This window comes from Geotrypetes seraphini, chromosome 6 (assembly GCF_902459505.1).
Source record: "Geotrypetes seraphini chromosome 6, aGeoSer1.1, whole genome shotgun sequence".
In the NCBI taxonomy this organism is placed as follows: Eukaryota; Metazoa; Chordata; class Amphibia; order Gymnophiona; family Dermophiidae; genus Geotrypetes; species Geotrypetes seraphini.
In genome coordinates this window covers 241,518,385-241,542,374 of record NC_047089.1, presented here as the reverse complement: position 1 = coordinate 241,542,374, position 23,990 = coordinate 241,518,385, and the positions used below count along the sequence as shown (strand labels likewise).

Below are 23,990 nucleotides of genomic sequence, written 5' to 3'. Positions count from 1 at the left end.
GCGTGGGATGAACACAGAAGATTTAAAATCAGAAAATGATATTAAATATTGAACTAGGCCAGTTACTGGGCAGACTTGCACGGTCTGTGTCTGTATATGGCCGTTTGGTGGAGGATGGGCTGGGGAGGGCTTCAATGGCTGGGAGGGTGTAGATGGGCTGGAGTAAGTCTTAACAGAGATTTCGGCAGTTGGAACCCAAGCACAGTACCGGGTAAAACTTTGGATTCTTGCCCAGAAATAGCTAAGAAGAAAAAAAAAAAAAAAAAAGAATTTAAATTGAATCAGGTTGGGCAGACTGGATGGACCATTCGGGTCTTTATCTGCCGTCATCTACTATGTTACTATGTAAGTTAATCGTTATAAAGGGGAGAGAGAAGAGAGGATCAGTTGTCTAGATGCTGTAGGAACAAGTGTGTTTTTAGACGTTTCCTAAATTCCCCATAAGTAGTGGGCGAAAGCAATTGTTCTAGGTCTTTACCCCATGATGCTGCTTGGAGTGAGAGAAGGTGTTCATGGTGTTTTTTCAGTTTACAACCTCGAACTGGGGGGAAACGAAATTGGAATGTGAGCTTCTCTTGTGTCTGTTGGCTGCAAGTCTGTCCAATAGCGGCCATAGCTCTTTAATTTACATTCTTCGTTTTCTAATTAGAGATCCTCTATGTTTATCCCGCGCTTTTTTTGAATTCCATCACCGTTTTCCTCTCCACCACGTCCCTCGGGAGGGCATTCCAGGCATCTACCACCCTCTCCGTGAAAAAGAATTTCCTGACATAGCTCTGGAGTCTTCCTCCCTCGTATGTGTTAAGTTAGGATAAAAACTTGTATCGGGAACTTGTACTGAAATGATGGCAAATCCAGTGCAAATCGTAACCTGATAACTGCATACTGTGTATGTTTAACCTGTAACCCGTTCGGAGCTCTTTGGGGAAAATGGGATGGGAAGAGAAGTAAACAAATAAACAAATCCCGAGTAAATTACAACCAAGTCCAGCAGGTTCATAGACAACCCCGCGAAAGACAAAGGCGCGCGCCGACAACTGAGCGCAACACGGAGGTGCGCGCCGAAGAAAATTAGTTTTTAGGGGATCCGACGGGGGGTTTTGTTTGGGAGCCCCCCCCAGTTTACTTAATAGAGATCGCGCCGGCGTTGGGGGGGGTTTGGGAGGTTGTAACCGTCCACATTTTACTGTAAACTTAACTTTTTCCCTAAAAACAGGGAAAAAGTGAAGTTTTCAGTAAAATGTGGGGGGTTACAACCCCCCAAACCCCCCACAACGCCCCCACAACGCGGCGTGATCTCTATTAAGTAAAGTGGGGGGGTTCCCCCCACACCCCCGTCGGAGCCCTAAAAACAGTAATTTTGTGCGGCGCACACCCCCGCGCTGCGCTCAATTGTCTGGGCGCACCTTTGTCCCGGCGCACTTTTGACCTGACACCAGTCCAGCATGAGACCACATATTCTGGGTGTTTTGGCTTTGCATTTCAGCCTTCCAAATCTTTTATAATAAAAGAGTCAGGTGGCAGTTTCCAAGGACACTAAATCGTACCTTGATCCGAACAGGAATAAACCGAAAAGTGTCTGTATGATTAACGTTCTCCGATTTCAGTCCCAGCCAGAACTAAAACGAGCGCAGTTTATAGGCCTATTTTGATTGACAGCAATCAAGGTGGCTGAGCTCCTTGTTATTAAATTGAGGTATTTAATTACTTGGGATTTAAGAATATCAAGATGTTCGTTTGTTGAGTATTTTCCTCTGTGCTAATGAGTTCCCCTGTGTCCTTCTCAGAGCTGCAGCCGAGAGATTCCTCCCTAAGCCATGGCTTAACTTTCCATCCGTTGACTTAACCTCCCGACTGCCCCTACTCACCTGAAGGCTTGAAGGCAATTTTATGCTTCTTTCCCTTGATCACTTGCTTCAAGAAGGGATCCTTGAGCAAGTCTGCCGCTGTGGTGCGCCTCAGGGGATCGGGCTCGAAGCACAGGACGACGAAGGCCCTACCTTCTGCCGACATGGATTGCGGGACCTCAGGGTGGATTTTAAACATCCCCACCTGCAATCACGAAGTATATGTGTTGTGTGTTATTCCAGCGTATCCTGGGGATAGGTAGGAGCTGCTACAGTCTATGAATTCCTGGGATAAAAGTACAGACACATATTAGAACTTGTAAGACAACGTGAGCAATTTTCCAAAAAGCTACGTCACTGAAAATTAGCTAATGCAGAGATGTCAAGTTCATTCATTAGGAGAGTGTCACATTTATTTCAAGACTGTCTCGCTCGCACTCTGAACCCCTTTTCTCACTCACTAGGGGTCTGATTTTATGTATAGCGCAAAAAAAAAAAAAAATCAACGCCAACTAGAACGGCGTTTAGTGTGATTCTATTAAAGATACCATAAATACGAGAATTGCGCTTAGTATCCGTACACGCCACTAACATTTAGGTTCTAACATTTAGGCCAAAGAAAACCAGGCTTAAATACCCGTGTCTGAGTTGTACTTGGATCGGGCGTATTCTATATCAGTGCACTTTTTTTTAGGAACGCTCGCAATCCGCTCATATTCCTCCTCTGGCCACGCCCCCTGACATGCGCCACTTATCTAATGTGCCTACCAAGTTGTGTGTATAACTTCTAATTAGTGCTAATTAGCGGAAGTTTAAAGATGTTAATTGCCAATGACCAGCACCAATTAGTCTTGTTAATTGTGAATGCAAATCGGCTGTGCATACTGATTTGCACAGACAATTTATAGCGCTATTATACAGAATTTGGGGGTAGGAATGTATCACACTCATTTGAAGGCTCTCTCGTTCCACATTCTTTAAGTATCTTTGCTCATTCATTAGGAGGAGAGTGTGGTGCAGTGGTTAAAGCTACAGCCTCAGTACCCTGAGGTTGTGGGTTCAAATCCTGTGCTGCTCTGGGCAAGTCACTTAATCCTCCGCTGCCCCAGGTACATTAGATAGATTGTGAGCCACCAGGACAGATAGAGAAAATGCTTGAAGTACCTGGATGTAAACCGCTTTGAGTGTGATAGTATAATTACAAAAAGGCGGTATACAAGTCCCAATCCCTTTCCCTGATGTCATAATGCCTCATTCCACCAATAAGAGCCAACCTCATTAGTGATGTCACAATGGCTTCATTGTTCTATACCTGGCTCACTTCTGATATTGAATTGGAGGAGAGTGTGGAGCAGTGGTTAGAGCTACAGCCTCAGAACCCTGCGGTTGTGGGTTCAAACCCGGCACTGCTCCCTGTGACCCAGGGCAAGTCACTTAATCCTCCACTGCCCCAGGTACATTAGATAGATTGTGAACCCACTGGGACAGATAGAGAAAATGCTTGAAGTACCTGGATGTAAACCGCTTTGAGTGTGATAGTATAATTACAAAAAGGCGGTATACAAGTCCCAATCCCTTTCCCTGATGTCATAATGCCTCATTCCACCAATAAGAGCCAACCTCATTAGTGATGTCACAATGGCTTCATTGTTCTATACCTGGCTCACTTCTGATATTGAATTGGAGGAGAGTGTGGAGCAGTGGTTAGAGCTAAGGCCTCAGCACCCTGAGGTTGTGGGTTCAAACCCTGCACTGCTCCCTGTGACCTTGGGCAGGTCACTTAATCCTCCACTGCCCCAGGTCCATTAGAAAGATTGTGAGCCCTCCAGGACAGATGAGGAAAATGCATGAAGTACCTGTATGTAAACCTCTTTGAGTGTGGTTGTATAACTACAAAAAGGTGTTATACAAGTCCCAATCCCTTTCTCCTTTTTCCTGAGGAGTGTGTCACACTCATTTGAAGATTTTCTCACTGTTTTTTCTCTCTTCTCATTGCCTCAGGTACAAAATTACATTACAATTCCTTTGGACTAACACTTAATGTATCTGAGCATACTTCACCTCAAGCTACCACTGAAAGGTGAGGGCTAAATCCAAATGCATATTGTGAAAGTCTGTGACTAAATTTACTCACTCTGCTCAGGGCAATTTTCATATCCAGATGCTAATTTTATAGCTATGTAAATCACTGGCAATGTATTTATAAATATGCAATTTCCTTATTTGGTCTATAGTCCATATACACTCAAAACTAGAATAATCCAGATAACTCAATCATTTAACTCTTCTTGGAAGCCTCAGCCCCACCACTCCTCCGCTGTGTTAACTTAGAACTGCGGGAAGCATTACATGGTGCCTCATCATTGGCCTTCCATTTTACTACCTTCAGAGTACTCTAGATCAGTGGTTCCCAACCCTGTCCTGGAGGAACACCAGGCCAATTGGGTTTTCAGGCTAGCCCTAATGAATATGCATGAAGCAAATTTGCATGCCTATCACTTCCATCATATGCAAATCTCTCTCATGCATATTCATTAGGGCTAGCCTGAAAACCCGATTGGCCTGGTGTTCCTCCAGGACAGGGTTGGGAATCACTGCTCTAGATAACTCTAGATGGACCAATATTTAAGCACTTCAGTCGGCAGGCTATTTAAATACCACCTACAGCATTTAAGATCACAAGTGGCCCTGGTCCATTATCTGTGCACTGGGTACAAGGTAACGACTGTCCTATATTTTACCAGATAGCTAAACAGACAATAGACTGAATATAGCTGCTGTTCATATAGTTGGGTGGAGTGCTCTTAGGGCCAGATTCTGGTGACGGCGCTATAAATTAGGTTTCAATTGGTGTTAATTGGCATGGTAATTGACCGCGCCATTCAAAACCAATTTTAAAAAGTCATTAAAAAAAAAGGTAGGTACCCACAGGCGCTTGCAAGAAAGGATGCCATAATCACGCCTACAGAGGCGCCTAAGGGCACCTATGCTCAAAGCAGGCGTGGTTTACGCCGGAAATGACCTTAGGCCCTGCTAGGCCCCTCTGTAGATGCAATTCTCATAAAAAATGAACACCAGTAACGTAGGCACGCAAAACCCTGGTCTACATTGCCGGCACCTATGATAGACGTAGGCTGCGATTCTCTAAACAGTGTCTATGTGCAACTGACATGCGGCCGGCGCCATTTTGGGGAGGCATTGGCCGATGTGGGCGCTTTTACTAGAATCAGGCTCTTAGTGCGCTCTGGCACGATCCACAGCCGCATGGGGGACTTGTCCGGTGTCACTGAATAGCAGAGTTTTGCTGTAAAAGTAACAAGACTTACTTTAAACATGGCAGCTTGGGGCTCCCCCAGTTCATGGAACGGTGGTTTACCCGTTGCCATTTCAATAATGGTACATCCCAGGGACCAGATATCAGCTGGTGCTCCGTACCCACGTGGGCCCTTATCGATAATTTCAGGAGCCATATACTGCAATGTGCCTAAAATGGGAAAGAAAATATACACAGCTGAAGGGTCTCGCCTGGGCTTCCAGCTTCCATTTATAAGTATAAGATTGGAAGGCACCCTCCAGTGCCATACCTAGGGGCTGAATATCTTTTAACACCTCTCCATATAAAAAGGGATTGGAGGATCACTCCTTAGGAGCTGCACCTAGGGTGGTCCGTCCACCCCCCTTCTTGGTGTACCACTGCCTGAGGAAGGGGATTTTGGTTTCCAAAAGTTAGTAAAAAAATGTATTAAAATTAGTCCAATAAAAAGATGACCTTATTTCTATTTTCTATTTATAAATGTTTATCAATACAGCTACATTACTGCTTTATTCTAAAGCAACAAAAAAATAAAATATTTTTTCTACCTTTTATCATCTCTGGTTTCTGCCTTCCTCATCTTCTCTTCACTCTCCATTCCATCCAGCGTATGCCCTCTTTCTCTGTCCCTTCCGTTTTTCGCTGTCTCCACTCCCTCCCCCATGGTCTGGCATCTGCTTCCCTTCTCCTATGCCCTGGGATCTCTCCCTTCCCTTCTCCTTCCATCTCTCCCTCCCTCCATGCTCTGGCATCTCCTTTCCTTCCCGATGATCTAGCATCTAAATCTCCTTCCCTACCCCAAGTCCTGGTATCTCTCTCCTCTCCTCCCCTTCCATGCTTTGGCATCTCCTCTCTTTCTTTTCCCTCCCTCCCTTCTTTCTCCCTGGTCTGGCATTTCTGTCACTTTCCCTTCCTTCCCCCATGCCCTGGTATTTCTTCCTCCCCTTCCATGGTCTGGCATCTTCTTTACTTCCTTCCTGTCCCTCCCTCCCTTCCTTCCCCATGGTCTGGCATCTCTCTTTCCTCTCCTCTCCCTTCCCTGGTCTTCCTTGTTCCTCCCTCCCTCTCCCCAACTGGGTGCAGCATTTCTCTGCCCTCCCCTCCCTCCCTTTCTCTCTCTTTTTCTTTGTTACCCCCAAGTCAGCAACACAACATTCAGAACTCACTGCTTTTGCTGGCATCAGGCCTTCTTCTCTGCTGGGTCTCACCTACTTCGTTTCCACAAAGGCAGGACCCAGTAGAGAGGAAGTCCAGATGCTGGCAGAGCAACAAATTCTGAATGCTGCTACTGCCAGAAGAAGTTCCTGGAGTTGGCCATGATGCTGGCTCTTGCTTGGAACACCCTCTTATGGGCTGCACCTGCGGTGGATCGCCCCTCAGCCCTCACCCCCTTGATATGCCACTGGCACCCTCTTAAAAATTTCACCCCATATGATGTCAGGACTCTCGGTCTGCCCACTAGAAACTGAGGAAACTAAAAGTCTCAAAGCAATCTCCCTGGTCATGCTAAAAACTTTTCACACAGAATTGGTATCTGATATCAGCTATCTCCCGCTTCTTAGTGGACTGGCCGGTGACTGGCTATGTCACATGACATAGCTGGTTACACAGTGGCAAATATTCCTGAGTCAGACCATCTTCATGTTAGTGCTGGATACATATTCGGAGGATAACCAGAGGGAACCCTCACTGTGAATGATATTTACATTATAGTGGATCGACTTTTTACTGCATCAAGATTTACAAAGACTAGGGGGCACTTGATGAACTTTTAAAATTAATAGGAGGAAATATTTTTTCACTCAGAGAATAGTTAAGTTCTGGAATGCGTTGCCAGAGGATGTGGTAAGAGAGGTTAATGTAGCTGGTTTTAAAACGTTTTGGACAAGTTCCTGGAGGAAAAGCCCATAGTCTGCTGTTGAGACAGACATGGGAGAAGCCACTGCTTACCCTGGATCAGTGGCATGGAGTGCTGCTACTACTTGGGTTTCTGCCAGGTACTTGTGACTTGGATCAGCCTCCATGAAGACGGGATACTGAGCTAGATGGACCATTGGTCTGACCCAGTAAAGCTGTTCTTATGTGAGCCAAGTATAGGACAATCAAGCCATTGTGACATCACTGATGATGTTGGCTCTTAGGCATTGGTAGAATGAGGCATTATGACATCACAGTCCCAGCTCTGGAATGCTGCTACTATTTGGGGTTTTGCCAGGTACTTGTGACTGGTTCATAGACAATGGCGCGAAAGACAAAGGCACGTGCCAACAACTGAGCGCAAGAGGGAGGCGCGCGCCGAAGAAAATTACAGTTTTTAGGGGCTCCGACGGGGGGTTTGGTTGGGGAACCCCCCCACTTTACTTAATAGACATCGCGCCGGCGTTATGGGGGGTTTGGGGGGTTGTAACCCTCCACATTTTACTGTAAACTTAACTTTTTCCCTAAAAACAGGGAAAAAGTTAAGTTTTCAGTAAAATGTGGGGGGTTACAACCCCCCACACCCCCCACAACGCCCCCACAATGCGGCGCGATGTCTATTAAGTAAAGTGGGGGGGTTCCCCCCCACACACACCCCCGTCGGAGCCCTAAAATCAGTAATTTTGAGCAGCGCGTGCCTCCGCGCTGCGCTCAATTGTCTGGGCGCGCCTTTGTCCTGGCGCGCTTTTGACCTGACACCCTTGTGACTTGGATCGGCCTCTGTGAAGATGGGATAGTGGGCTAGATGGACCATTGGTCCTACTCAATAAGGCTTTTCTTATGCTCTTTTGTTCTTATGATGTTATGCAGGCAGCAGCAATGAAGTAGGAAAAGTTGTGGGAAGGTCAGTGTGATGTACCGCAATGGAAAGTATAAGAACTGGGAAGAAGAAGTTGCAGAAAGTTGAAAAATTCAGGTCCCTAGCAATAAGTAAATACAAGAAAAGCCTACTCTGGAGAGATTTAGAGTGAGGACCAAAGCCTGATGACTGAAGAGGAGAGAAGTTAGTGATATTAGTAAGGTTGACAGGACAGCAGTAAGGCCAGTCGTACTCTTTAATGAAACTCTTTTGGGGGTCCTCTTACCAGTAAAAGTCTCGGTACATGGGTTTACTCCTGCGAGTCTCTTCGAAGTACCGAAATCTGAGATTTTGACCACTCCACTGTAGGTGTTGACCAGCACGTTATCTCCCTGAAGGAAGGAAAAGGCAGACATAAGAACATTTCCCTGTAGGAGGCTTATGAATAAGGTTTCCACCTCACACATTTCTAGTTGAAGTGACAGCTTTAGTCTTGGCTGTGCCTCATTGCACGCGGAGTTTGGTAGTTCTGCTTTGCTTAAGGAAATCAGGAACTGCAACTCGATACTCGGAACTCTGTTGACACAGGATTTCACGTTGGCCGGGGAAAGGAGCCAACCCTACACATTTGAAAGCAAAAGCAGTCATCCTAACAAAGGGGGTCTCAAAGTCCCTCCTTGAGGACCGCAATACAGTCGGGTTTTCAGGATTTCCCCAATGAATATGAATGAGATCTATTTGCGTGCACCGCTTTCATTGTATGCTAATAGATTTCATGCATATTCATTGGGGAAATCCTGAAAACCCGACTGGATTGCAGCCCTCAAGGAGGGACTTTGAGATCCCTGAGATAGGCTGAATGTGAGAGTCCAACATCTTTATACTTTAAGGCAAAGTCATTTTTTGGGCTTTTTAAAAAAAATTTGGGACCCTTATATACAAAATTTATCCTCTAGAGCAGTCCCACCTCGAGGGCCGCAATCCAGTCGGGTTTTCAGGATTTCCCCAATGAATATGCATGAGATCTATTTGCATGCACTGCTTTCATTGTATGCTAATAGATCTCATGCTTATTCATTGGGGAAATCCTGAAAACCCGACTGGATTGCGGCCCTCGAGGAGGGACTTTGAGACCCCTAGGAACTAGGAACCCATGCCAAATTCCAGCCTGCCCCCCCAGGGTCTTCAGGCTCATGGTGGGCTAGTGGTCTCACTTAACTCTTCCAGCCAGGGGTCTCAAAGTCCCTCCTCGAGGGCCGCAATCCAGTCGGGTTTTCAGGATTTCCCCAATGAATATGCATGAGATCTATTTGCGTGCACTGCTTTCATTGTATGCTAATAGATCTCATGCTTATTCATTGGGGAAATCCTGAAAACCCGACTGGATTGCGGCCCTCAAGGAGGGACTTTGAGATCCCTGAGATAGGCTGAATGTGAGAGTCCAACATCTTTATACTTTAAGGCAAAGTCGTTTTTTGGGTTTTTTAAAAAAAATTTGGAACCCTTATATACAAAATTTATCCTCTAGAGCAGTCCCACCTCGAGGGCCGCAATCCAGTCGGGTTTTCAGGATTTCCCCCATGAATATGCATGAGATCTATTTGCGTGCACTGCTTTCGTCGTATGCTAATAGATCTCATGCTTATTCATGGGGGAAATCCTGAAAACCCGACTGGATTGCGGCCCTCAAGGAGGGACTTTGAGATCCCTGAGATAGGCTGAATGTGAGTGTCCAACATCTTTATACTTTAAGGCAAAGTTGTTTTTTGGGTTTTTAAAAAAAAATTTGGAATCCTTATATACAAAATTTATCCTCTAGAGCAGTCCCACCTCGAGGGCCGCAATCCAGTCAGGTTTTCAGGATTTCCCCAATGAATATGCATGAGATCTATTTGCATGCACTGCTTTCATTGTATGCTAATAGATCTCATGCTTATTCATTGGGGAAATCCTGAAAACCCGACTGGATTGCGGCCCTCGAGGAGGGACTTTGAGACCCCTGGCTGGAAGAGTTAAGTGAGACCACTAGCCCACCATAAGCCTGAAGACCCTGGGGGGGCAGGCTGGAATCTGACATGGGTTCCCAGTTCCTAGGGGTCTCAAAGTCCCTCCTTGACGGCCGCAATCCAGTCGGGTTTTCAGGATTTCCCCAATGAATATGCATGAGATCTATTTGCGTGCACCACTTTCATTGTATGCTAATAGATCTCATGCTTATTAATTGGGGAAATCCTGAAAACCCGACTGGATTGCGGCCCTCAAGGAGGGACTTTGAGATCCCTGGCTGGAAGAGTTAAGTGAGACCACTAGCCCACCATAAGCCTGAAGACCCTGGGGGGGCAGGCTGGAATCTGACATGGGTTCCCAGTTCCTAGGGGTCTCAAAGTCCCTCCTTGAGGGCCGCAATCCAGTCGGGTTTTCAGGATTTCCCCAATGAATATGCATGAGATCTATTTGCATGCACTGCCTCCTTGAGATGCAAATCTATCTCATGCATATTCATTGGGGAAATCCTGAAAACCCGACTGGATGGCGGCCCTCGAGGAGGGACTTTGAGATCCCTGTCCTAACAGATGCAGTACCATCTGGAGGCAAGAAAGCAGTAGAGGTCCTCCATGAGAGAAAAGCCAACAAACCATGGAATTGACGGCAAAACAACAGGCTTTGAAGTTATAAGACGGCACTGATTTAAGTGGTATACTTTAGTGGTATTTTAGTCATTTACGTGTAAATGTGGATTCATAGATATGCAAATAGAGAGGCATAATCAAAAGATAAGTCTAAGTCCGATTTGGACATATGGCGCTAGAAGCCCATAGCTGACAGCGGGAGAATGTCCATTCTCGAAAAATACGGCAAAAATATATATATATATTTTTTTCGAGAATCATCCAGGCTATTGTTCGTTCAGACCACCGGGTCGTCTATCTTTATACTACATTCTCAACCACAATTTTGTCCAAGTCCCAAACGCCCAGAAAAAGACCTTTTGGACATGGGAGGGGCCAGCATTGTGATGGACTGGCCATCCAGACATGGCAACAGAGCAGTAGGGTGCCTTATAGGTTATGTTGAGCCACCCAAAACACCCCCAAAATCCACCTGTCTACAACCCCAGTAGCTCTTATGGCTGCAGGTACCACCTATGTGGCAGTAGAGTAAGGTTTTGGTGGTTTTTGGTGGATGCACATGTTCCACCCACATGTAGTGGTTAGAATGGCTTCCTCCTCTCTATGGTTAGAATGGTCCTCCTATCTATGGTTCACTAGCTCATCCCCCAGACTATTTAAGAGACTAGGTGTTCCTATACTAGGTGCTGATGTTCTGGAGACAGGTATGTACTTTTTATTCTGATCTTTAGGGGGGGGTCAGTGAACACTGGAGGAGTGTGTGGGGTCTTTACTATGTCTCGACAGTGGTTATCAGGTCACTTTGGATACCTTTTTGGCACTTATACCTGTTTTTACATCGTCTAAGTCACAACGTATAAGTTCCATCCAGGAAGTCTAGTAAAACATTCGATTATCCCTGCAGGACGACTAAGTCTAGGTCATCCTCCATCCCACCCCAGCCACTCTTCCAAATACGCCTCTTTTAGCTCTGGGCGCACAGCGGCATTCAGAGGCCTAACAAGTCCCTGGATAGTCCAAAAAATAGGTTTGATTATCGGCACTTGGACGACCTGTCTTTTAGGTCATTCACGTGCTGACTTGGGCGGGTTTTTAGACATGTTTAAGTTTTGATTATGAGCCCCATAGCAACACAAAAGTCTGCACTTTGAAATGACGACATGCGCTTTGCAAATGGGCATGCCAATGATAGCTTTCTGTGCTCCATAATGAGCCTTTGAGGCTGCATCCTATATAATAAAAGCCTACCTCGCGCATGCGCATTCCTATCTGTGTGCTTCCATGATCCGTAGGTCTGTGGCCGCATGAGTGCACATGCACGAGTCCCCAGCCTTACTTCCCAGCACCTACCACTCGCCGGCAGGACTGGACGCCAGCGCTGGACTCCCTGTTCTCCGTGTCGGCTCCTCTCACCAGCCACACCAGCGTCAGAGAAGGCTACCGACGCTGGCGGGATCGAGAGGAGCCGCGGCGACACCTCACGGGGCGGAAAGGGAAGCCCAAAACACTCCAGCCGCAAAGGGATGCTGCGGTCCCGACTCCAAACCAGCTGATTCCAGCAGCGTGTGCAGCACTCTACACACACTGCTTCGGGGCCTTTTACTGCCCTGATTTGCTCTGCTGCGTCTCTGATGATGTCATCAGAGACGTGCCAGAGTAAATCAGGGCAGTAAAAGGCCTCGAAGCAGTGTGTGTAGAGTGCTGCACACGCTGCTGGAATCGGCAAGTTTGTCGGACCATGGGAAGGGAAGGGGGGAGGGCAGCAAGGGACTAAGGGAGCAGGCAAGACCGAGGGAAGGGAAAGGGGGTTAAGGGAAATGCTGCTGCTGCACAGGGAAGTGGTGTGGGGTGGGAGGTAATGCTGCTGTACAGGGAAGTAGTGGAGGGAGAGTGAATGCTGCTGCACAGGGACATGGAGGGGGAGGGAATGCTGCTGTGGCTGCTGCACAGGGAAGTGGGGGGGGGGGGGGGAGAGAGACAGATAGATAGAAAGAAAGCCAGACAGCGAGAGGAAGGGAGACAGAAAGAAAAGAAGAAAGGCACAGGGGCAGAGAGAGACACAGAAAGACAGACAGACAAAGGGAGCCGGGGAGAGAGACAGACAGAAAGACAGCGGGAGGGAGAGAGACACAGAAAGAAAGACAGACAGACATATATTCTAGCATCCGTTAATATAACGGGCTAAAATACTAGTTATAATATATAAAATTTAGTCCTATATATGTATACTTTGTACCCTTAGTAGCCACTTATGCTAGTAATTTATAGAGACAAGGGGGCACCTTCTCGATTCTGTGGTGATGCTGTAAGGGCTGCAGCGGTGGCAAGGAGAAAAGGGGAAGTCGCCAGGCCGCAGGTCAGTGGAAGCAAGGGAGAGAAATGCCAAGCTGCACCGTGGGGGGAGGGGGGTGAACCCTAATTGTATATCTCCTCTCAATTCACCCAGTCCCGTCACTGGCCAGGGGCCCATAGATCAGGACTTCTGGAATCGTACATCGTAACATAATAAATGACGGCAGATAAAAGACCTGAATGGTCCCTCCAGTCTGCCCAACAGTTACACTCATTATAAGTTCATGCTTAAATTGAATCGTCTTTTTTCTTTGATATTACTGGGTGCTAGACCAGGGGTAGGCAATTCCGGTCCTCGAGAGCCAGAGCCAGGTCAGGTTTTCAGGATCTCCACAATGAATATGTATGAGATGGATTTGCATGCACTGCCTCCTTGAGATGCAAATCTATCTCGTGCATATTTATTGTGGAGATCCTGAAAACCTGACCTGGCTCCGGCTCTCGAGGACCGGAATTACCTATCCCTGTGCTAGACCATAGAGATCTGCCTGGAACTACTGGATAACCTGCCGAAGCTCGATACCTTGGATTCTGACTACAGGAGTTGCTGTTGAAACTCACTCCAGCCTTTACAAACCATCATATCATTTGCAAGATATGGACTGTAAAAGTCCTCCCAGAACCTTCCTCTTGTTCTAAATTAGTGGAGTTCCCATCGAAACCCTCCACATCCCATCCTAAAGGCGCACGTAAGACTGTCTAGTACTGGTTCTTATTCTTCAATTAACACCATTATGCTTCAAATCAATTGTTTAGGTCACACATGCCAAACACAAGGCCCGGGAGCCCGCCTTGCCGTTTTATGTGGCCCTCGGTGACTGTGTCGCATCTAAGTGCCTGACTGTGCAGACCCAGTCCAAGTGGTGCTCCAAGCTCCTCACCATGCTGCCTCAGTACCCATTTGTGGGCAGAAGGACCCAGTCCCAGTGTAAAAGCTAGGTTGGAGCAGGGCACCCCACAGAAATTCCTGACCGCGCCACAGGTGTCTCAGGGCGAGGAAGGATCTATTCTTCTACAAAGACTAAGTATTTTAATAAAAAATTTGTCCCTCGACTTAGCCTGTGTTTTAGATTTCGGCCCCTTATGTGATTCAGGTTGTAAGCTCTTTTGAGCAGGGACTGTTTTCTTACTCTTTGTGACTCTGTGCAGTGCTGCGTGCGTCTGGTAGCACTATAGAAATATTTAATAGTAATAGTAGAAATTAGAGATCCACTGTATTAACCATGCTTTTTTGAATTCCGCCACCATTTTCCTCTCCACCACCTCCCTCGGGGGAGGGGGTGCATTCCAGGCATCAATCACCCTCTGATACTAAATATGTGTCCTACATCTGGTCACTAGGTGGCGCCATTGTATAAGGGCTGGGACTCCTCCACTCTCACTCCGTCTCCCCCAGGTGCTCCGAGTGTTGCCTCCCTGGCACCCCAGCCTCTGATTGGCCTGGGAAATGAAAGACCTCAGCTAGGAATCAGACCCAGGACCCTCACATGGGCAGTAGTAAACACTGTCACTGAGCCACCAAGCGGGAAAGATAACAAATAAGCAAACACATACTCCTTAATGGCAGAGACTAACTTACAGAGAAGAACCTGATTAGGTTTGGACTTTGCATAATATTCCTCAGTTCAAGTTCAAATCGACCTGCAGAGCTACAATACATTCAACTTAATGACAATCACACTTGCAAAATTTAGGAAGATTTGACCTTCCACCAAAGTAAACATCATTAATATTATAATTATCACATTTTTGAGGACTTGGTTGATGCTTCTGAGGCACACATTGAAGACAGAGTACAAATATAGTGGCTTGCTACACTGTCTCATGTCAGTGAAACAGAGAAACATGATGACAGATGAAGGCCAAATGACCCGTCCAATCTGTCCATCCATAGTATCCACTATCTCCTCCTCTCTCTGTTGGCTAAGGCTCTTTACACCTGCATTGTGATGTCATAGAACTTTATGGTTATAGAAACAATGTAACATGATGGCAGATAAAGGCCACATGGCCCATCCAGTCTGCCCATCCGCAGCATCCACTATCTCCTCCTCTCCCTATTGGCTACAGCTATTAACATTTGCATCTCCTCTTCCTATAGGCTAAATCTCTTTACATCTGCATTGTGAGGTCATAGAAACATGATGGCAGATTAAGGCCAAATGACCCGTCCATAGCATCCACTATTTCTTCCTCTCCCCCAAGAGATCCCAAAATAAAGGAAGAAACAGCAAGTTGAAAATGCCAATGTCTGCCTAATGAAGGCGCTGACAGCTGTAATTTCTGCTCAAATCTGAAAACCAGAATTATTTTTGTATTAAATTCTAATGGCAGAATGACCTGACCTTTATATCTCTGTGGACGATCTGATTCTCATGAAGATATTTTAATCCTTCTAGAATCTGCTTAGTATAAAATTTGATTGTAGGTTCTTTCATGGGGCCCCATTTCGATCTCAAGAGCACAGAAAGGCTACCTGGATTAGGAAAATAAAAGCATAAATATTTCAGAAATGAACATCAACAGCTTGTCAACAAAACACAGAACTGAACAAGTATCTCAGCAGCCAGAGGGAATGTGGGAAGTAATATTTTGAGAGCAGAGGGACAAGAATGTTCTGAAAATGGATTCACATACGGCAGCACAAAAGTCAGTGTGGTCTCCAGCCTTTTTCTTATAAAGGGCCGCAGTGTACGAGAGGGTGCTGAAAAGTTCTCAGCTCAGCCAACCAGCTTCTTAAATTCTGAGAATTACTATGCTACTATAGCTGAAAAGAGGGTTATCTTCTTTCGTTAAGCGCCAATTTGCAGAAATGAAATTCTCCATTTTTTCAGCACCCTCTGGTAGTGTGAAGAGTTTCAGTCTCTGGTAGAGCTGAGATTGTGATGTCATAATGCCTCATTCCACCAATAAGAGCCAACCTCATCACTGATGTCACAATGGCTTGATTGTCCTATACTTGGTTTACTTTTATTACATATGAGGGGGTGCTGAAAATTTCTCAGCCCAACGAACCAATTTCCTAGATTCTGAGTATTATTTTGCCCCTGTAGCTGAAAAGAGGGTTATCTTATTTTTTTAAGTGCCAATTTGCAGAAATGAAATTCTATGATTTGACATTGTTTCAGATCATTGATTCAACCATATCCACGTCATTCTCTTCTTGGTTGGGCTGAGAACTTTTCAGCAACCCCTGGTAGTGTGAGGAGTTTCAGTCTCTGGTAACCAGAACTGAGATTGTGATGTCATAATCCCTCATTCCACCAATAAGAGCCAACCTCATCACTGACGTCACAGTGGCTAGATTATCCTATACTTGGCTCACTTTTATTACATATGAGAGGGTGCTGAAAAGTTCTCAGCTCAGCCAACCAGCTTCCTAAATTCTGAGCGTTATTTTAGCTGAAAAGAGTGCTATCTTATTTCGTAAAGTGCCAATTTTCAGAAATGAAATTCTATGTTTTGACATCATTGATTGAACCATAGCCACGTCATTCTCTTCTTGGCTGGGCTGAGAACTTTTCAGCAATCCCTGGTAGCGTGAGGAGTTTCAGTCTCTGGAAACCAGAGCTGAGACTGTGATGTCATAATGCCTCATTCCACCAATCAGAGCCAACCTCATCAGTGATGTCACAATAGCTTGATTGTCTTATATCTGGCTCACTTTTATTACAGACAAAGGGTGCTGAAAAGTTCTCAGCTCAGCCAACCAGCTTCCTAAATTCTGAGCGTTATTTTGCCCCTGTAGCTGAAAAGAGGGTTATCTTCTTTCGTTAAGTGCCAATTTGCAGAAACAAAATTTGATGTTTTGACATTGTTTCAGACCATTGCTTGAACCATATCCACGTCATTCTCTTCTTGGATGGGCTGAGAAGTTTTCATCACCCCCCTTGTAAATACAAGAAAGCTCTCAGGACCACCATGAAAAGCACTACACCAGTGTCAGGCTGTGGAATGAGTACTAAGCAAAGCGTCTTGCCTTAAACAAAGCCCCGTGGAATATACTCTACGAACACAAACCTCCGGGCACTTGCTCCATGAAGATTTTGATGTAGCCATCTTCGGAAATGGAACCAAGGTACTGCACAATGTTGCGGTGTTTCAGATATTTATGGAGGGCTATTTCTTCATGCAGTGGCTGGGAGTAGCTGTAATGAACAGACAGGTACTGAGAGAGAGAGGAGCACAGCAAGATCAGAACATTCGAAACGTTTCTTCGCCTCATGACAGAAGCTTTGGTGGCAAATCTATAGAGACGCACCACAATATAGCCACCACAAACGGTACGTGTGGCATCGATTCAATAATATCATCTCACTACACTTTCGACCTGGTTTACAGCACAGCACAACTACTCATGGAAGATCAGCAGAGTCCACAATAGAGAATGACACGGGGGAAAAATCTGTCCCCGTCACCGCCCCATCCCCGGCCCACCATCCTCTGCACCGCTCCGTCACCGCCATTCCCTTCACCGCCCCGTCACCGTCCCCGCAGCATCTATATAAGCCTTAGTACTGTAATATTTAGCTTATTCCTTTCTTATAAATCAAAGTTCCTGCTGCTGAACTAGAGAGAGAGAGATGTTCAGCTGGCAGGGCTTTGTTTATAAATTTTTATCAACACAACTAATATACTACTTTATCCTAAAGCAAAAAATAAATAAATAGAATTTTTTTTCTACCTTTGTTGTCTGGTTTCTGCTTTCCACATCTTCTCATTCAATTCCTTCCATCCACTGTTTGTCTTCTCTCTGCGTCTTCCATTTGCTGTTACTGTGCCTCTCCCTTCACCCCCCCCCCAATTGGTCTAGCACCCATCTTCTTCCCTCCGCTCCCCCATAGTCTGGCATCTGTCTTCTTCCCTTCCAGCATCTTCTCCCCACTCTGTCTTCCACATTTCCCTTCAGGGTCTGTTCCTCTCTACCCTCTTTCAATGTCTGTTCTATTCCTTCCCACCACCACCCTTCCCTCCCTCCTTTACAATCTGTTCCTTTCTACCACCTTTCAGCTCCTCTCGCGTGGCCTATCTACCTCCCTCCCTCTTATTTTCGTGGCACGTTACAATGTAATTTGTGCAAGCCGCTGGAGCCTGCGAGCTCTGTCCCAGTCCCATTCCCACAAACTATCTCGCTTCTGTGTTCCTATTTTCCCCATTTCTAATATCTCTCCTATGTATCTGCCATTGCCCCCCCCCCCCCTGTGTCCATATACCATCCCCATGGCATGGCCCCTTTATGTCTCTGTCCCTATGCCCCATGCACATAATTTCCCCTCTTTCTGTTACCTTCCTCTGTCCAGATTTCCCCTATCTTCCTCTTCCATACCAGCGTGTCTCTTCTTTTCAACCCCATCTAGCTTCTTTCCCTCTTTCTCCCCCCCTCCTTGTTTCCAGCATCTGGCTCACCTGCCTGTCTTCCCCTTTCTTTCCTGCTGTGGGTTTCTTTCTTTCCCTCTTCATCCCCTTGGCCCAGAATTGTTTTTCCTTTCACTCCCTCCTTCCTAGTATGAGCTGGGAACAAATGCGATCTCACGGTCTAGTAGCCCCCACCTACCCGATCGCAGCGTTTAGCCAGCTCCCTCCCTCCACCTCACCTTACATTTTGAGTTTGCCGGCTTCCTTTTTCCCCAAGCCGCACGCATTTAAAAAGACGCGCACGCGCGGCTGCGCGAGTCCATCAAGCTTCTCCTCTCCTGCAACTTCCTGTTTCCGGTTGCGTCAGAGGAGAAGCTTGATGGACTCGCGCAGCCGCGCGTGCACGGCTTTTTGAATGCGTGCAGCTCAGGAAAATGGAAGCCGGCAAACTCAGAATTTAAGGTGAGGTAGAGGGAGGGAGCTGGCTAAACTCTACGGGCGGGCGGTGGCTGCGGGGACCGCGCGATCCTAAATGCCTCACTGCGGAGACAAGGCCATTCACCGCTCCACGGGCGATGAATGGCCTTGTCCCCGTCCCTGCAGCGACTGTTATTTTTCATTCCCCGTTCCGGCGGGTTACCCGCGGCTAGCCGCGGGTAACCGCCGCCGTGTCATTCTCTAGTCCACAAAGAGAAGTACTAAACATTCCACAGGCATAGAGTTCCAGAACAAGGCAGAAAGACCCACAATTCGCACATCAGCAACGCTTCTTCTGTGAAAATTCTTAAGAGGGGAACCACCATGTTTGATCGAGGAGTTGAATTGAGAGATTGACTGTGACTTCACATCCTGAGGCAGCTTATAATTAGCGAAACGCTGGCCACCGTCGATGTGCGGTGTCTTTCTGTTTACTCAATAGAATTTGGCTTTTCAAATCATTTTGAGATCATTGGGGTCCTGATACAAGGCAGAGTATATCCCACTTGCATTGCATAAGGCTTTTCTCTATTGAAATATTATTGAGGAGGTTTTTTATGCCAGTGACTTTATTACACCCTGTAAAATAATAATAATAATAATTTTATTCTTATATACCGCCAAAGCCATAGAAGTTCGAGGCGGTTTACAGCAAGAAGCGCTGGACAATCAGCGAAGAGGTTACAGTCAAAGTCAGCGAAGAGGTTACAGGTCAGCAATACAATCTTACATAATGAAGGAATATGAGAGTTATACAATCTTACCTACAGAAGGAATATGAAAGCTGTGTAGTTCATTAGGGATACTGGTTGAGTAAGCAGAGCAGAGAAGATTCTTAGTTAACAAATCGATTGAAACTCCACCTGTTTTCAACATGAGTTTCTCGGTTTGGTGGAGGCTTTTTCCTCCTCTTAATAATTTTCACAGAAGAAACGTTGATGATGTGCGAATTGTGAGTTTTTCTGCCTTGTTCTGGAACTCTATGCCTGTGGAATGTTTAGTACAGTGGTACCTCGGTTTACGAGTGCACCAGTTTGCGAGTGTTTTGCAAGATGAGCAAAACATTCGCAAACTTGGTGCCTCGTAAACTGAGCTTGCCCCCCCAGCGATTCGGCATCCCCCCCCCCCCGCTCGCATTGCCCCCCCACCCCCCGAGCAGTCAATGACACCCTTTACCCGACTTGGCACCAGTGCCGGTGCCCGAAGATCCTCCCTCTTCTGGCGCGGCCTGGGCTGGGCGGTGCGTCGGAGATCCTCCTTCTTCTGGTCTGGACTGGCTTTGAGCATTTGCGCATGCTCAAAGCCTTCTGGTCTCGCTCTCTCCGAGATTGAGAGCGAGATCAGAAGGCTTTGAGCATGCGCAAATGCTCAAAGCCAGTCCAGCCCAGCCCAGCCCAGAAGAAGGAGGATCTCTGATGCACTGCCCAGCCGCGCCAGAAGAGGGAGGATCTTCGGGCACCGGCACTGGTGCCAAGTTGGGTAAAGGGTGTCATTGACTGCTCGGGGGGGGGGAGGGAAAGTAGGATCGCGGTGGAGGAAGAGCAACGCGAGCGGGGGGGGGGGATGCCGGATCATGGGGGGGGGGGGTGGAACAGCGTCGGATTCCTCAAGGGGGGGGAGAATGGAGCAGCACCGGTAGCCTCGGGGTGGGGGGAGGAGGAAGGAGGGAGGTGGAACCAATCAAAGCAGTTTCCCTTACTTCCTATGGGGAAACTTGCTTTAATATACGAGCAATTTGGTTTACGAGCATGCTTCTCGAACGAATTATGCTCGTAAACCAAGGTTCCACTGTACTTCTCTTTGTGGACTCTGCTGATCTTTCATGAGTAGTTGTGCTGTGCTGTAAACCAGGTCGAAAGTGTAGTGAGATTATATTGTTTGGTTTTTCGAGGGGCTTGTGTTGTGTTTGATCGATTCAATAATGACATGGGTGGCACGGTCAATTACTACGTCATTAAAAAAGAAAAAAGTAGGCGCCCTATATAAAATCCAGCCCTAAGTGACATGCGCATCACGTTTACAAAATGGCGCCTAACTCGTGCACGTATTTGCCAATCAGGGGCGCCAGTCCCGCACAAAAAGTGTTAGTATTCTGTAAACGGTGCGCAAGTGGCACCGTAATTTAGTAGCATCGAACAGAATTGGCATTTTTAGCCTTCCTCTTTCTGTTTTACATTTCTTGGACTGGGAATGACTGGCGTTCAGTCACAAATCAGAGTTTGCAAATGTCACAAACTCTCTTTCTATTTCACAGCAGCGGACATCACGCAGTGGCGTAACTACGAGGAGCCTTGACGGCCTAGGCCCCACCAAAACTGCAAAACAGGACGAATAGCTGGCAGTTCTGAGCATATGCGAAAGGGTTGGTATCCGGGGCTGAAGTGCCCTGCCGGCTTCTTCACTGCTGAGACAGCATAAGCGGGGACTCGGCCCGCAAATCTCTTTGGCTGGCAGGGTTAGGTTTACCAGGCGTCTGGATTTCACCAGACACGTCCTGCTTTTCGAGGACAAGTCGGGGGATCCGGACTAGAGAATGACACGGTGACAAAATTCATCACTGTTCCTGTCCCCGCGGATAACTGCGGGAAACCATCTTCATGTCATTCTTTAAGGAGAGAGGGAAGAATCGGAGTACGAATGGCCACAACCACTGACCCGCAAGCTTTGCTTTGAAGAATGCTGGTGTAGAAGGACTGAGGTTGAGATAGACACTGAAGAATGACAGTCTCTGGTATCCAGAGCAGATATTGTGATGTCATAATGCCTCATTCCACCAGTGCCTAAGAGCCAATCACATCAGTGATGTCACAATGGCTTCATTATCCTTGGCTCACATAAGAATCAGAGTATGAATGGCCACAACCACTGACCCGCAAGCTTTGCTTTGAAGAATGCTGGTGTAGAAGGACCGAGGTTGAAATAGACACTAGAAAATGACATGGGATTATTTCCCGCGGTTATCTGCGGGGACGGCAACGGTGATTAATTTTGTCACCATGTCATTCTCTAATCCGGACGGTTTTTCAAAACCCGGCACTTTGTCCGGGTTTTGAAAAGCTTCTAGCCAGCAGCGACGTCGGGACGGCCTCTGCGCATGCCTGCACACAACACGGTGATGTCACGCGCATGCATGGGATGTCATCATGTCACACCAGCGCGTGCGCAGACGCCCTCCTGACAAGCGAACAGGTTGCGAGGGTGGGGCTGGCGACGGGGCTGGGGGCGGAACAGGGTGTGACTCAGGCGGAACGGTGCGGAACTGGGAGGGCCTGGGGGGCGGGGCCATTGTCCGGATTTTGGTTCCAGAAAATCTGGTCACCCTGCCAGCAACGGTTTGGGGGGGTGGGGGGTGGGGGCTGAGAAGAGCTGAGAAGAAACGCTTGGCCTCCCCAAGTCTTCTCCTTGGTCTGGCCCAAAATTGGACTTCTGGCTACACCCCTGACATTACTGGCCACTTTCTGACTGTAAAGGCAATCCACGTGAGCATGTCTGAAATGAAGGTAAGAGGGCAGAGCGCAGAACTCTTTGGGCCCCTGTGGGGTAACTTACCGGCTGTCTCTCTCTGGGATCTCCTTGATAGCTATGCGCACCTGGTTACTCAGGTCCCTGCCAGCGTAGACCACCCCGTATGTGCCTTTACCCAGAATCACTCTGTCTCCATTCTCATCGTAATCATATTCATACTACAGACAAAAAAAAAAGGAAAAGAAACAGAGAAACAGCCGCTGAGAAACCCCAATAACAAAATATAAAGGCACAAAATTAGGGGTTCATAGTCATTGGCGTGCGGGACTTTGGCGACATTGCAGCGCAGACAAATCGGTGCAAGACCCCAGCGTGCTGCCTAAAAAGTTACTTTTAAAGAGCTCCGACATGGGATGTGAGTGGGGAACCCCCCCCCCCAGTTTACTTCATACTCTTCACGCTGCCGTTAGAGGGGGGAGTTGGGGGATTGGAACCCTCCATTATAGAGTAAACTTAACTTTTTCTTGATTTTTTAGGAAAAACGTTAAGTTTTCTCTATAATGGGGGGGGGTTGCATTCCCCCCCAACAGCAGTGCGAAAAGTATGAAGTAAAGTGGGGGTTCCCCCCACACACCCCCGTCAGAGCTCTTTAAAAGTAACTTTTTAGGCGGCGCGCTGGGGTCTTGCGCTGATTTGTCTGCGCTACAATTTCGGCACGCCGAAGTCTCATGCGCTTTTGTCCTGTCACCAAATTAGGAATACATATACAGTCAAACCTCGGTTTGCGAGTACCCCCGATAACCGGAGAATTAGAAGGGCTTGAGCATGCGCAGATGCATGCTCAAAGCCGGCAGAGACTGGGAAGATCTACAAGCGGCACCGGCACTTATGGGCTGCGTGCCAGTGCCAAAGGGGGGGTGAGTTAAAGTTGGTCGAGAGGGGGGTTCCTGTTCTCGCGGGGGGGGGGGGGCCGATTCGAGCGGGGGGGGGGGGCCTTTGCGAGCGGGGCGGAGCGGTTCTCGTGCCGATGCCAGACGAGGGGGGTGAGTTAAAGTTGGTCGGGCGGGGGGTGCCTATTCTCACGGGGGGTGCCGGATCACGTGGGGGAGGGGGACTTTGCGAGCGGGGGGGGGAAGCTGCGCCCTGGCCTCAGGGGGGGGGGGGAACATATCAAAGCGAGTTTCCATTATTTCCTATGGGGAAACTCGCTTTGATAAACGAGCATTTTGGATTACGAGCATGCTCCTGGAACGGATTATGCTCGTAATCCAAGGTTCCACTGTATATATTTGTAAGGCAACTTGTTAGGTTGAAGTGCTGTATATTTTGCAGTGTTCTCGGGAATATTCTTGTGGTGACTAGTTTGTAACTATAAGAAGAGAATAGTTAAAACAGGACCCATCAAACAAGGAAGACTACACGCATCACAAGAGCACTGGGCAGATGACAGGCCCTGTGGGACGCTCTTGTGTAAAAAAGATCAGCACTCTTTGGTGGCTTCCCCCATTCCACAGACTGTAACAAGGCTGTCAGGTCAAAAGCGCGCCGGGACAAAGGCGCGCGCAGACAACTGAGCACAATGTGGAGGCGCGCGCCGAAGAAAATGATTGTTTTAAAGGGCTCCAACGGGGGGTGTGGGGAGGCAACCCCCCCACTTTACTTTATATAGATTGCGCCGCGTTGTGGGGGCATTGGGGGGGTTGGGGGGGTTGTAACTCCCCACATTTTACTGAAAACTTCACTTTTTCCCTAAAAAACAGGGAAACAGTTAAATT

At 47.3% G+C, this 23,990-nt stretch overlaps 1 protein-coding gene across 3 annotated transcripts in view; it reads right to left on the bottom strand.

Moving 5' to 3' along the window:
- The window catches only part of MAP3K15 (mitogen-activated protein kinase kinase kinase 15), a 220,792-nt gene that overhangs the window by 29,871 nt on the left and 166,931 nt on the right, over positions 1 to 23,990 (bottom strand). For all 3 annotated transcript variants that reach the window (XM_033948236.1, XM_033948234.1, XM_033948235.1), the window contains 6 exons: positions 22,300 to 22,433; positions 16,939 to 17,066; positions 15,264 to 15,394; positions 8,223 to 8,328; positions 5,174 to 5,331; positions 1,869 to 2,052 (listed from right to left, as the gene is read on the bottom strand). In XM_033948236.1, coding sequence (XP_033804127.1) covers positions 1,869 to 2,052; positions 5,174 to 5,331; positions 8,223 to 8,328; positions 15,264 to 15,394; positions 16,939 to 17,066; positions 22,300 to 22,433 — 841 coding nt within the window. The remainder of the gene's footprint in view (positions 1 to 1,868; positions 2,053 to 5,173; positions 5,332 to 8,222; positions 8,329 to 15,263; positions 15,395 to 16,938; positions 17,067 to 22,299; positions 22,434 to 23,990) is intronic.